Source organism: Pararge aegeria, chromosome 26, assembly GCF_905163445.1.
Source record: "Pararge aegeria chromosome 26, ilParAegt1.1, whole genome shotgun sequence".
NCBI classification, from domain to species: domain Eukaryota; kingdom Metazoa; phylum Arthropoda; class Insecta; order Lepidoptera; family Nymphalidae; genus Pararge; species Pararge aegeria.
In genome coordinates, this window is record NC_053205.1 from 2660142 (window position 1) to 2675436 (window position 15295).

Here is a 15295-nt window from a genome sequence, read left to right on the forward strand (position 1 = left end):
CATTGTCTCCAGATGTTCGAAGGGCGTACCAGGGCAGCAGAACTCACTGAGGAGTTGAAAACCACGCACGGTCTCCAGAAGGAAGACAAGGCGCATATAGCTGAAGAGGAAACCAAGGCCAGAGACTATCGGGCAGTGCATTCGGAAGCCGAGCAAAAGGTTATTGATACTAAACCTAAAAATTAGTAAAGGAAAAAAAAAATTTTTTTTTCAATAAACGGCTTTCGATTTTCAAGTCAATACGAAATTTAAATAAAACCTTTGATAAGTTGCTCTGCTTTTGAGTAAAAGATCGTTCCATATTTAATTACACGACAGAGTTTACTATGTACCTAATTTATTTGGCCGCTAAACCGCGACAGATATGGATTTTCATACAAGTATTGCCGGCCGCTGCTGGCATGTTTTTGTCCAGGACGGCAATTTCGAAGGTTGTCAAATATTGCTTATATTTCCAAGCATGTTTCAGGAAAGGAATATGCTTTTATATATGCCTCACCTAGGTTTTCATACTCAGCTTTTGTTTTAGGAGGAAGCAATAACTGCACTGGTTGAAGAGTTGTGCGGTGGTGCAGTGTCCGCTGCTTTGGACTTCTTGGAGAAGGAACTCAGGAGGTTGAAGGAGGAGCGACGTCAGCACGCCTTTATACTCATTGCACGTAAGTATCTCCTACTAACCTATGCATTCCTAGTAGAAAACGAAAGAGGACGCGATCTTGAAGAAGGGTGGAAGAAGGGGGATTAGATTACCCTTCTGAATACATATCAGCTGTAAGGGGGTGGGGGAACGGAGCAATTTAAGGTGGATTATCTGACACTTCTCAAAGAGAGAACTCTGTCTCCCCCTGACCTATACAATCCTGGTAGAAGACTTAAGCAGCCGCGTGGGTGAAGAAGTGGGGGGAAGGGAAGGGAGGGAGCAATTTAAGGCGATGCTAATGTTTTGTTTGACGGAAGGATTATGTTCTTCTTCTTAAAGAGAGAAGTGTGTGTCTCCCTTAACCTATACACTCCTAGTATAAGACGAAAGAGGACGCGTGATTGAAGAAGTGTCCGTGGGAGGGAAGGGAAGGCAGGGAGCAATTTTAGGCGATGCTTATGTCTTGTTTGACGGGAGGATTATCTGCTGCTTTGCACTTCTTAAAGAGAGAAGTGTGTGTCTCCTCTTAACCTATACTTTCCTAGTAGAAGACGAAAGAGGACGCGAGATTGAAGAAAGTTGGAAGCAGGTTTGCAACCCTGCATCATACGTATCAGCGCGTAAGGGGGAAAGGGGGAGCAATCTAAAGGGCCCATGTCTTGTTTCACCAAGCACATAAATGCTTCGTGGGACTTCTCGGGAATTTCATTGAATCCAGAACATATCATAATTCTGCCGTCGTACTGTGCCACAGATTTCTGAGTGTTTCAATGAATGAATGAATGAATATACTTTTATTGCACATTACAAAAAGTACATAAAAAAAGAAAAGTATAACAAAACAAAACAACGTATACAATTTGGCGGCCTTATCGCTTCATAGCGATTTCTTCCAGGTAACCAATGTTTGCATACTCATTGGTTGTTATTGCTTTATGTGTTCAATCGCATACAGTCCTGACCACATCGACGCTCTATTATATTCATAGTTCGCGAGAAATCAATGCGGGAGGCAGCTGAAGCTGGTCGTAGACAGAAAGAGGAACACCGACGCAAGGAACACGATGAAATGTTTAAACAGGTACGTCTTTTCAACATTTGAAGACACTTTGAAGATATTTGAAACAAGCAAACGAACGCTGATTGGCGCAGTTGGCAGCGACCCTGCTATATCATTCCAAAGCTGTGTATTCCCACAACTGGAATCCGGTCCCGGATCCGGTCTTACACGTCAAGTGAAACGGCTAACGCTTCACTTGACGTGTAAGACTTTTGTCAATGGCCTCACCTCAGATAAGAGTGGCGTACACTAAAACATCCCGCGTCGATCTATTTCGACGAAAGCCGTACTGTTTATCCGACAGTCGATGTTAATCGATTATGATTACGAAATCATAATCGATTAATATAATCGATGTCTTAATCGATATTATATTCGATATTGATTTCGATATCGATTGTGATATTTATTAATGGTTTCGATATCTTAATCGATATTGTATTATTGATATCGATAAATGACAAGAGTGTTCTTCAGAAATACTTTAATTCATGGTGTGTCCTTAATTTTTGTACACTATAATATAAATTGTAAAGAGCGAAAAGACATAGTTAGTAAGACATCTAGTATGACATCGATTAAAGTAATCGTTATCAGTATCGATTAAGATATCGATTATAATAATCGATTACAATATCGATTAAGACATCGATTATAATAATCGATTATGATATCGATTAATGTAATCGATAACGATATCGGTATTACAATATCGAATACAATAATCGATAACGATATCGATATTATAATATCGATTACAGTTATCGATAACAATATCGATTTTGATAACGGTTAAGACATCGTTTATAATATTCGATTATGATATCGATTAAAGTAATCGATTTTGAATAATAAATATCCTAATATCAAAATCGTAATCGTATTTCTAATCCTAATTCGATATCGACAGTGATATCTATTACAATGTTCGATTATTATAATCGATAACGATATTAAAATTGATATCACTATCAATATTGATATCGATATCGATTAGGATTCCGATTGCGATTGCGACTATGTTTTTGATCAAGTAATCGCAATTTCATTGGCAATATAGTTATCGATTACGATAACAGTATTGGTTACGATTCAATCCATCGTTATTAATATCGATAGTCATTATCGATTACTGTAATCAATATCAACATCGATATTGTCGACATGTATTCAACATGAACATGACCCGCCATCCGTGCCGCCCTGTGTCCATCAACCTGAGGCGTAGGTGTTAAGCCTCATGTTCCTGTAATCACACCGGCAACCGAACCCTTCAGAGCGGCACACAGTATTCCAAAAATGCTGCTTAGCGGCAGACATAAGCATGGCGGCATTAGGTACTTCACCGGACGCATCACACCGGTACACAGTATTCCAAAAATGCTGCTTAGCCGCAGAGATGAGCATGGCGGAACATTAAATCGCTCCGTACAGATTCTCCTTCTTCAGTGTCTGGGTGTTTATATGTATATTATAAGTATTTTATTTATATAACCTATTCATAAAAATATTCTTCAGTCATCTTAGTACGCATAACACAAGCTTACTTTAGGGCTAGATGGCGATGTGTGTATTGTCGTAGTATATTTATTTATTTATATTTATATTTCATATTTCAGTTACCATAAGCCATAATAATAATATTACAATTAAATTAAAGCTGTAATAATCTTAGTAGTAATAAAGTAAAATGACATAATTGTATTATTTGTATTCATGTCCATGATAATAAAAGCCTTTTGTTAAACTTTATCTAATTTAACTTTATTTAACCAGTTTCTGTAAAGTTGCAGTAGATCATTTTTCGAAAAATAAGGTCTTTAAGAAGTTTCACTTTTTACGTGTGTACACGCACACATTTTTTTATTTCATAATAACGTTCATCAATTATCTTAGCACCCTTAAAACAAGCTACGCTTACGTTTGACCTTACGGCGATGTGTCGTAATATATTTATTTGTTTACTAGCTGTCCCGCCGAACTTCGTACTGCGGATAATTTTTTTTTTATTGATGTTATTTTAATACTTATTATCCTATTCCGGTGTAAGAGATATTAAAAAAAAAACAAATATCATAAAAATTGGTCCAGCCGTTCTTGAGTTATAAATGGTGTAACACAACTTTATTTTATATATATACATTTCAATGAGCAATAAAACTGTTTACATCAAAAATTCGACGTCTATTTCTTTGTTGTCATGTATATTGTCATTTAAAACCAGGTTCTAGGCGTTACCCAAGAAACTGTGGATGTGTACCTCCAAGAGATCATCAAGGAAGGCGTGGACCTAGCAGCCGAAGCGGACGCTGTCAAAATGACATTGACAGCAGCTGACAAGATAGATCAGTCAATTTTAGACCACGGCTCTATGTGAGTATTATAACTAGGGGCCCCATTCACAGTAACACCTGAAACACTTCTGCGGCGTGTGTTATTTATATTATTTGTATAGGTTTATATTAATTCCTATTATAATATTAAGGATTACTTAAACGATTAAAAATCTTGGGTGTGAATTGCTCTAGCTACATAACTAAATAAATTTACTGTGAGATGGTGATAACAAAAAAAAAAAATTACCCGGCTAAGTTTGTTGTGGGCTTAGACCAGGGCGCGATTGGAACCCTCGTAGCTTTAGGTTTCAGTTGGTGAACGAAGTCACCATCCCCTTACAATTATGTTAACATGTATGTATGAACGCTTCATTAGTGCCTGTGATAGGCCTACGTGAATAAAGCAATTTTGAATTTCAATTTGAATTTGAATTATCAGTATCTATAAGTATATAATATTGTAAGTTTATTATATATCTTTATATATATATTACTTGTGTGCGTGTGTATGTCACTGAACTTCTACTAAACGGCTGCGACATATAAACCATAGTGACGTCTTTCTTTTCTTTTTTCTTGACAATCGGGATAGACAGCCAATTTTTTTTAGGGAGAGTTGGCCATATAATTTCAATGTTGTTGCGGTATTTTATTTATTCCGTTTATTTATTCCGTTTTAAATTTTTAATTTAATTAGTAATATTATTTACCAGGTCGACGGCTGAGCAGAACGAATTGGTTGCGGAGCTGGTACAGCAATTCTTGTTGCCTGAAGCGCATAAAGCCGCTGCCAGGCATCGCGTTTCAGCGCTGCAAGCTGCTAGATTGGAAGCCGCTAGAAGCTCCATTTTCGGAACATTGGATGAGGCTGAGTCGGGCAGAGATGGTATGTTTTTTTTTATTCGTGAAACTAGCTGTAGAAACTTGTATAATAATAGCTAGCTGACCCGTGCAACTTCGTTGCACCAAATCGGTTATTACCGGAAAACACAAATAAAATTTCATTTTCAAAAAAAGGAATCCTAGCTAGATCGATTTATCGCCCCTGAAACTATACTAAATTTAATGATAATTGTTGGAGCCGATTTCGAGATTCCAATTATATTATATATACAAGAATTGCTCGTTTAAAGATATAAGATATAAGATAATAATAATATGTGGACCGAGTCCACCGATATTGTTCCGATCGTCGATTCAATCAATGGTCTTCTCGCTAAAAGCTTCGACCAACATCTTAAGAAACTTTCGCTTGGTTGTTGGATCAAGGTTCGGATACAGAAGGCAGTAGTCTTTGAAACGGCGCGTTTTGCGAAGAGGTTCCTCACTCTGGAGCCCTGACCGCCGGTTGCTTCATGCTTGGGTACTCAAAAGATAAACGGTGAAATATGGAGTACATATGTATATTGTGACACTTCTATAAGATTAAAGCATTTAAAAAACATTTATCCGTTTAAAGTTGACTAAAGTTACGCATTGATACTTTAGAAAGGTGCAATCGATGTGGCGGACCTCTGAACTACCTATGCAAGTGTGCGAACTGCGATTTACCAATGCAGCCAACTGCCACCGAGTCGCGAGACGATCCTCGATGGAAGTGCGCGAGACGTGAGTTATTCGGTAGCTTTAGATCAAGTTTTGCTCGCCGAGAGTCGTTTATCAAATTGTGCCAGGCGAAATTCCATCATATACAATGAAAATTAAGCTTAATTTGCTATACCAATACCAGCACGCGTCACAACTTTTCTAAGTTATGGGCGTATTAAGCAATTGAAATATCACTTTCTTCAACGGTGAAGGAAAATATCGCAAGGAAACCTGCATTCCTGAGAGTTCGCCATAATGTTTAAACAAAGGCGTGTGGAGTCCGCGAATTAGCACTGGGCCAGCGTGGTGGATAACGGCTATGGGTTTCCCAAAATGAGAAGGGTGTACCTTCTATTGTATAGAAGCAGGCGTTACTTTGCGGAAATCCATGATATATTATCAAAATTAAGCTTAATTTTGATAATAAATAAATAAATAATAAATAAATAAATATACTACGACAATACACACATCGCCACCTAGCCCCAAAGTAAGCCTAGCTTGTGTTATGGGTACTAAGATGACTGATGAATATTTTTAGGAATTATATATAAATAAATACTTAGAAAATACATATAAACACCCAGACACTGGAAAACACTTATGCTCATCACACAAACATTTTCCAGTTGTGGGAATCGAACCCACGGCCTTGGACTCAGAAAGCAGGGTCGCTGCCCACTGCGCCAATCGGCCGTCAAATAAGGTGTACCTTCTCATTTTGGGAAACCCATGCCTGTAAGTGAGACGGTAATGGGTTGACCGAAGCTCTAACCAGACCAGACCAGACCAGATTCAGATTTTGCCGCTGCCAGGGATCGTACGACCTTCAACCTAAATACAGATCGCCAGGGTGGTCTTTAGAGAGGTCACTGCATTTACTATAGGAATTAGATTTAGTTTAGGTTTAAGGTTATCGAAACACTGCATTGTAAAATGTAACTTTACTTAAGTTTAACTAGTTTAAGATTCTTAACTGTCACCGCAAAAAAATGGACGAGGTTCGGAAAGTGTTGCTACAGATAAAATATTCAACTTAGTAATATCATATACTTGTTAAACAGGACACGAAGTTAAATCCGTGGATAAAACGTTACCACCCCCTATTGAAATACGTCGCATGCTAGATGGAATTGTGGACGAAGGTAAGTGCATTTCTCCTTTTTTTTTTAATAAATATTCAATTTTTAGCCTGTACCACTTGATTCGATGTAATGCTCGTATTGCTAAGCTATAAAATTTCAAGGTTATTCCGTCATATTACTAGCCAATGTGTAAAGAGTGAATAGTCAACATCTTTGTATACTCATTGAAAGTAACGGTGCGCAAGCAAAGTTGAGTCGGCTGAGTCAGCTGAAGAATTCCTTTGTTTTCCAGTTAAATTACTATGTACAAAAAACGTCTACCCTATTAGTGTATACACATACGGTACGGGGTACGGGGTACCAGGGCCACATAAGTCTAACGGTTATACGACTATGTTTCCAGCGGTCGGGGTCGCAAGATATGTGCGCGAAGAGAAAGAGAAGATAACAAACTATATCGCGCGACGAGTTCGCGAAGATACAGAAGTCGCGCTTGACGCTATGGAGACGGTTGAAGAAGGTAAGTTTAGATGGAAAAACTTTATTGCACCAATACACTAATAAATAGTAGAAGGAACCGGAGAGAGTATTTAGTGCTAGGGTGCTATTAGCGGCGTTTGGAAAAAATCATGGGAGTGAAATTATACGACGTAAAGAAATGCGCGTGTAGGTACATGGTAACACGATTTTAACAGTATGAAGGTAGGAGGATCGACGATATCGATTTCGAATATCCTCTCGTTACGAAATCGATATCATAATCGATATCGTATTCGATTTCTATAATCGATAACAAAATCGATATCGATACCATCAATTGATAACTGTAACCAATATCGTAGTCAAAATCGCAATCCCGATCTTAATCTTCATTTTAATCGATAGCTTTAATCGGTTTTTAACAAAAACGCGTTTGAAGTGAAAACCGGTTATTAATAAAAAACGGGTTTTAACTATCTCTAACATCCTTGTATTTCACAGCTGTAGCTATCGCAACGGGCGAGTCACCGGCGCGCGTGCACAGACCTCCTTACCGCCATTACATGACTCGCATCCACGAAGATGTGCTAGATAACACCGGGCCTGTTGATGCACACACAGACTGTAAGCACATAAAATAATATATACAAAATAAGATACAATAAAAGGACTATAAATAAAAAAGACAATGTTATATCTTAATAAATACTGTCACTTGATAGAGCTAACAGAATCAGTGGCGCGCACTGGATTTCTTACCAGGGTAGGCGTCGAACAGCGAAATTGCATAAAATGGCAGAAATTCTTTTAAGAATAAAACCAATTTTAGGGTAGGCACTGCTTTTGTGCATGTATGACGTGCTCGCCACTGCACAGAATTAAGAACATACAGAAACCGGGAATACGACTAATATGGAAGCATCAACCAGTCATCGGCGGCATCGGCCGAAGGAGAGCCGTAGCTCAGTTGTCAAAGCGCTCAGGCCGAGATTGCCAGACAGTCGCAGGTTCGAATCCTGTCGGTTCTGTTAATTTTTATATTCATTTTAAATTTACAAAATTGATATTTCCTCCAAGTGTAGGTCATCATCTCGTGTTTCAAAAGTGTCTCATAATAATATGGACCTTTGAAAAGTGGATCGAAACTACAATGTTTCCTACTAGATGGCGCTACAGTCTTACAGCTACTGTAGCGAACATCTAGTAGGTAACTATCAATAAATGCAAATACTATAATAATATTTTTTTTGTTTATAAAAAAAAAGTGATATTTGCCGAGACCCCCTCCCCCCTTAAACATCTCACTTATTTTGTGAACGCCTCTGAAGGGGTATTAAGGGTAATTCCCCTTCAGAGGCCTAAGACCTTCTTTACTTGGCAAACGCCTACAAATGCGAGACGGTGATAAAAATAAGAACACCCAGCAAAGTTTTTTGACGGCTTCTTTATAGATGAGGGCGCGTTTGGAACCCTCGTAGCTTTAATTTTAAGTCTACGTATGTAGTTATCGCCATCAAAAATGTGGACACATTTTTTATGGAATCTACGTCTCGAAAGTGCCAGCTACATAATATGCATTTGGGTAAAGATATTTTTACTTTGTAAGTATAAAGTTCTACGTTTTTGTGTATTAGAACTCACGAGTGTTTTTGTCATTACATTTTAGGTAGTTTATGGTCCATAATGTTATTTTTTTATAATTTTTATTAGTGTTTTTACCTACTAACTAATTTTTATGTGCATTTTAAATTAAAAAAAATGATAATGTTATTTGTCCAGGTCTCAAAGATCTACCCTCGGAAATAAGGCGTAGGGCGGAAGAAGAAGCCGCAAAGATGGACCCAGCCTGTCATTGTGAAGATGATCAGGTCAAAAGCACTGTCAAGTTTGCAATGGGTACGTACCGGAGTATTTTAGCAGACTATTTCAGGTACTTTAAAATATTATGAAAATTAAGCTTAATTTGCTATACACCGCGAACAGCAGGAGAATCTGTATGGTGTGGAGTATAAGGATTGAAGAAATTATAAATTACACCATACAGATTCCCCTGCTGTTCGCGGAGTATAGCAAATGAAGCTTAATTTTCATAATATATTATGGATTTCCGCAAAGTAACGCCTTCTTCTATTCAATACTTTAAAATACTTTTCAGTAATAAGGTGACAGCCACGCTACTTTCTGTTTGGCATAGCATTTAGTACTTAACGCATTAAAAAAACCGTCGCCTATAAACAAAGTGACAACATACAAGGAAAAAGCCGCACTGACATCAACATGAGGCGTCATACGCACACACACAACACAAGCATCAAAATTTAACCATTAAGTTTTTCTGCGTAAGTGCGGGACATCCTGGCACAGGTATATTACTTAAAGTTATAACCCATTCTGTGGCCTGTAGTGGGTCGGCGTAACGGCTTGATAGCGGTGATGAAGCTGTTTTTTTTTTAAGTGGCTTAAAATGCTCAACAGGCTTAATGGCACCCGAGGACATCCAAAAGCTGCTGCCTTCAGAGCTGCGACAGCTTGAGGAGATGCGGCGATGCAAGTGTGACACCGACCACTCCGCCAGTCCCGCCACCGGCCGTGAGTTACTGTATATACTATTATAGTGCTTTGCTGGACTAAACGCCTCTCTCAACGGTAGGGTTGGCGCATAATCACCACGTCAATCGGGTGCGTGGTCATAGTAGCACAGAGGATAAATTCTCCGTACTCTCCCTTAGTCGCCTCGTACGACTCCTCCTACGTAAGAGGAGGGCTGGTGATAACTGTATTCTGATTTGCCGTCACCACACGGAATGTAATCATGTATCAACTCAGCCGCTTGGCAACGAATAATTTGGGTGCGAGGATTGCGGGGTCGCGCCGGTCGTAGGCCTCCTTGAGCTTGCTTGCGAACTGGTACTTCCAATGAGTATACAAACATGTTGACTCACTATATTATACTCAATGCATATCTACTTTTTAACCAAGACATCACAAAACTTGGCACTCGCATTCCGCCCTCTTTTTTTTAAAACCATCGGGTGTAGTACGTCGGTGGAGCATTTTAAAATTTTCTGTCTGAAGTTGACAGTTTTTTCAACAACTAACAACACAAATGAAATATGCAAAATAATTTACCGCTCAAATAAATATCAATATACTTATATAACATATAATAGTACTTACTCATCCATATCGAATAGACATTCTAAAATTTCCCCCGTAATAAAATCAATAATTTTTGACAGATTGTGTGGTGGCAGATGATGGCTTCTTATCATAATAATCAATCAATCCTAACCGTATTCGGTCACAGCGACTGTTTCAGATTCCGGCTGAGAGCGCCGCTGGTGAGCCCTTAGATGACTCGCATAACCTGATTTTGTGCTAAACGTGCGGCTGCATTCGCTACACGTCAACACACCGGCAATGTAGTTATATGATAAGGCCGCTGGTTGTCGGGCCTTTAGCTCATCGCGTTTAGCATCAAGCGCCTTAAGTCGCCTCCACTCAAACTTCGTCACGTTCGTGTTTACTAAGCGCCGCCAATGTGAGCGGTCTTTTGTAAAGGTCTCCCAACTTGCCGGAACTATGGAACATTGCTTCATATGACGCTTCAGCACATCTTTGTACCGCAGAAGCTGGCCGCCTTGTTTCCGCTTGCCATCTTGCAGTTCAGAGTAGAAGATGCGCTTTGCAACTCTTTCGTCAGACATCCGTGAGACATGCCCACACCACCGTAGCTGCCGCCTCATCAAGTATGCCTCGATACCCCAGACATTTGCTCGCCTTAATATTTCTGTATTGCGAACACGATCCGACCAGTGAATATTCATTATATCTCGAAGACATCTGATGTGAAATCTGTCCAGAGTGCGGATGTGTTTACGGTAAAGACACCAGGTCTCAGAGCCATACAAGAGATTTGGATGCACCACTGCCATGTAGACGCTCACCTTGGTAGATAGTTTTATGTCATGTGAACGGAACACCTTGTCTCTCAGCTTGCCAAAAGCTGCAGCAGCTGCTCCTATTCTGCAATTTATCTCACTGTCAAGGTGGCTCCTAGATGTTATCACGCTTCCCAGATACTTGAACTTCTGCACTTGCCCAAGTGACTCGTCCTCTAATTTTATGGCCATTGGCTCATCAATAGATGTATCTAATGCCATTACTTCTGTCTTCGTCACATTAATCTTAAGACCAAACCTGCGACAAGACACATCAAGACTAGTCATTAGGTGTTGCAGACCATCCGGGGATTCCGCTACAAGACACAAATCATCAGCGTACATTATTTCGGTTATTATGTCGTAAGACACTTTGGTATACGCTCTTAGTCTAGATAGGTTGAAAACACCGCCATCGGTTCGAAAGCGAATTCGAATGCCTTCATTAGAAGTTTGCAGGGCTTCTTTTACTACAATTGAGAAGTACAGGGCAAAAAGAGTCGGCGCAAGCACGCAACCTTTCTTAACACCACAGCTGACATTGAAAAATTCTGATTGCTCACCCTGCATCTTTATACAACATTGCATGTTATCATGTAAAAGCCGTATCAATCTCACAAACTTCTCTGTGCAACCAATTTTCGCTAATACTACCCACAAAGCTTCCCTCGGTACGCTATCAAAAGCTTTTTCCAAATCAACAAAGCATAGGAATAATTGCTGACCCTGCTCTCTGCTTTTTTCTTGAAGCTGGCGTACAGAAAAGATAGCTTCACATGTGCCTCGGTTTGGCCGGAAACCAAATTGTGTCTCGGGCAGTAATTTTTCCGATAGCGGCAGTAAACGGTTCATGAGAATTCGCGCAAAGACTTTTCCTGGAGATGCTAGTAATGATATTCCCCTGTATGAATTGCAGTTCGAGCGATCGCCTTTATTTTTATATAGCGAGCAAATGCATGAAATCTGAAACTCAGCTGGGATACGTTCTTCGCTCCACATGCGTATGAAAAGTTTCCAGACCGCTTTATGTAGCTCGTCTCCACCATATTTTAGTAGCTCTCCAGGAAGATTGTCAATGCCGACCGCTTTATTATTGCGTTGCTGCTGTATTGCAATAGAGACCTCACTCAGTGACAGTGGCTCGTCTAGCTCCCATTCAGTAGGTAGTGCCATTATCGTGCCGATGTATTGTAGATCCACGGCTCGGTCGACGTTGAGCAAGTTGTTATAATGCTCACACCAACGTTTAAGGAGGTCGCTCTTGTTAGCAATTAGCTGCGTACCATCAAGTGATTTAATTGGAACCTTGGAACGTATCGACGAGCCAGTTAACTTGCGAACCTCCTCATAAAACTCTCCACTCTGATGGGTGTCTGAGAGCCACTTTATGTGGTCAGCTTTATTTTTCCACCATTTATCCTTCGTTTCTCGCACTAGCTTCCGGAGTTCTACATTGCTATGTTTCACTTCTTCAACCTGTTTATCTTGATGCAGTCGTAAAACAGCTCTGTGTTTGGCAATCGCCTCAGTGAGAGCTTGATTGTTTTCGTCATACCAATCATCACTCTTATGAGATTTGGAGCCCAATATCTGAGATGTGGTATTAGCTAGCTCCAATGACAGAGTTGACCATTTCTCAAGCAGATCGCCGTCTTCTAGTTCTATTGCTCGAACCATATCGCCAACTGCTTGAACATAAGCTTCCCTAGTCGATTCTTCTTGCAGACGTCTAACGTTTAACGACTGATGTTTGGTCCCATGAGAACGGCGACGAGGATAAAGATGGAGCTTCAACTTACTAATTACAAGTCGGTGGTCACTCCAACAGTGTGCACCCCGCATAACACGGGTAACTTGGACCTGAGAAACATCTCTTTGCCTCACTATGGCAAAATCAATTAAGTGCCAATGTTTCGATCTTGGGTGCATCCAGGTGGTCTTATATTTTGCTGGAAGTCTAAACATGGTGTTAGTGATCGCCAGATTAAATTGGGCACATAATAGAGACAGTAACAGTTGGCCGTTACTATTCATGTTTCCAACTCCATGTCTTCCTAGGACATTTGGCCAAGCTTCGAAATCACGCCCGACTCTGGCGTTAAAGTCACCCATCAAGAGTATCTGTTCTTTAGGACGAATTCTAGATAGAGTCTGCGTTACCTCTTCATAAAACTTGTCCTTAATATCCTCACTCTTGTCCATCGTTGGTGCATAAACACTTATGAGGTTTAAAAAGTTGTCATTGGCCAAGTGCAATCGTAGTGATGTTACGCGGTCCGAAATGTGAATAGGACATTCTTCCATTCTACTTACAATATTGTTTTTAATCGCGAAACCAACACCTGATCTTCTAGGCTCCGCCGCTGAATTTCCTTTCCAATAGAAGGTATACCCTCCTCCATTTTCCGTCAATTCACCTTCGTCAGCTAAATGTGTTTCGCTGAGAGCAGCAATATCCACATTATAACGCCCGAGCTCACGTGCAACAATAGCCGTTTTGCGCTCAGGACACAAGCTGGTCTCTCGATCAAGGAGGGTGCGCACGTTCCACGCACCAAGTATTACTGTATGATATTTAATTTTGTTATTTACGTTCTTTTTGCTCTTTCGACCGCGACTTATATGATGCAGAGGCAGCCACGGTTACTTCCTCTGTATTTAAATAGGTTAAGCTTTTTTTAGGACACCTTTTCTAGTCCTTTCCCCGGCTATGCGAGGGAAGCAGTGCCTCCCTAAATAGGGCTGCTTCGTCACTCAGGGTGCTGCCGAATCCATACTGTTAACCTAGTGCAGTGCAAAAGCGACCACTCTCCCTGAGCCGCTTGTGTGCAGGCATCAGACAAAACCCAGTTGGCATCACAACCAGACCTCTCTACTTCTGCCTATCGCCACAAGTCTTTCTCTTCTTGGAATCCATTAAACAGAAACAGTCATTTGCGCAGGATATATTTTGGTGCATAAATTTTCGCGCAGAAACAGATGCACCCTCTCGTCCTCGCCTCTCTGTACCTGATGGAACGGGGGACCGCTACAATCAGAGAGAGGCTTGGATGCTGTGTCTGGCCGGCGCTCTCTTTGACCTCTAACGCCGCCCTAAGCCTTCCACCAGGCCTCGCTAACCCGCCGATTCCGCCAATCCCTGTGCTTATCAGCGTGGGTTGCCTTCCTCGCCGAGTTAGACTCTGTACACGTTGCGGGAGGTGACCGCTTGCAACCTGCACACGTAAGTGCACAGATCCCCTCTACCAGGTTTGGCCCACGTGCCGTCGTGGTTTACCGGGGTGTGGCCGCTGCGTGCACTGCTGCTACTTGGAGCCACTGGTGAGAGATTGCGAAATGTCGGGGTGTTTTAATTTTACATTCTGCACCTTTAAATGAAGGTCGGCTTGCAGAAAGTTGACGCCGACATAACACTACACCCCACAGTAGGCTGTATAGATATATACCTTTGCCTTTTCTTTGTTGCTTCCAAATTTATAATGGATCGTTTCGATAACGAAGTAGATAAGATATTGTTTTGTTTTTTCCGCAGTCACTGTCTCTGAAGACTACACTTCGACAACTGAAACGGACGGAGAAGAATACGAAGAAGATAAAAATGAACAGTGAACTTATAACATCATATATCAATCGATGGACGAAATCCAGCGAACGAAAAAAAAACGTAGAAGCATATTTATATGTTTATTTAAGCCTACCGCTATATCTGTCTTTCTAGTAGTTATCCTATTTATAAAATGTATATTTTTTTTATATCTATTTTTTCTGCGTTCTTGCTTTATTAATCAAAAAGATCTGGTCTTTTGTGTTTTTTTCTTAACTACGTAATAATTTTTAGAGCTCATCCCAGATGCGAGCAAAGGCCTCCCCACGTTTCTTCATAGAAGGATACCTTCTGCTCAAAACCCCTAACGAAAATATAGCCTCCGTGGGAGTGGCTTATACTTCGTCTGCCCCATCATCATGCTTTTAGTTCGCTAGTCACAATGCTGACAGATTAACTACCGGCCAATCACGGCTAGTCCCGTGCCGCATAACATATATTAGAACCAATCATGTGTTTTGCGATTCAGTTCATGATGCGTACATAATATATACCGATTGGTAGCAATTTCTAATGGCAATTTCTTAAAAATGGTGACTTCTGTTTTTTCGTTCGCTGCTTT

At 40.4% G+C, this 15295-nt stretch overlaps 1 protein-coding gene across 1 annotated transcript in view; it reads left to right on the forward strand.

Annotated features, from left to right (window-relative positions):
• Nucleotides 1-14785, forward strand: part of LOC120635445 (cilia- and flagella-associated protein 91-like) — a 55185-nt gene extending 40400 nt beyond the window's left edge. The window contains exons 13-24 of the mRNA XM_039906472.1: nucleotides 13-159; nucleotides 530-659; nucleotides 1630-1721; nucleotides 3925-4073; nucleotides 4750-4922; nucleotides 5525-5644; nucleotides 6688-6768; nucleotides 7112-7228; nucleotides 7690-7812; nucleotides 8968-9084; nucleotides 9664-9777; nucleotides 14662-14785. Of these exons, the coding sequence (XP_039762406.1) occupies nucleotides 13-159; nucleotides 530-659; nucleotides 1630-1721; nucleotides 3925-4073; nucleotides 4750-4922; nucleotides 5525-5644; nucleotides 6688-6768; nucleotides 7112-7228; nucleotides 7690-7812; nucleotides 8968-9084; nucleotides 9664-9777; nucleotides 14662-14738 (1440 nt within the window). The 3' untranslated portion in view covers nucleotides 14739-14785. The remainder of the gene's footprint in view (nucleotides 1-12; nucleotides 160-529; nucleotides 660-1629; nucleotides 1722-3924; nucleotides 4074-4749; nucleotides 4923-5524; nucleotides 5645-6687; nucleotides 6769-7111; nucleotides 7229-7689; nucleotides 7813-8967; nucleotides 9085-9663; nucleotides 9778-14661) is intronic.
• The last annotated feature ends 510 nt before the right edge of the window (nucleotides 14786-15295 follow it).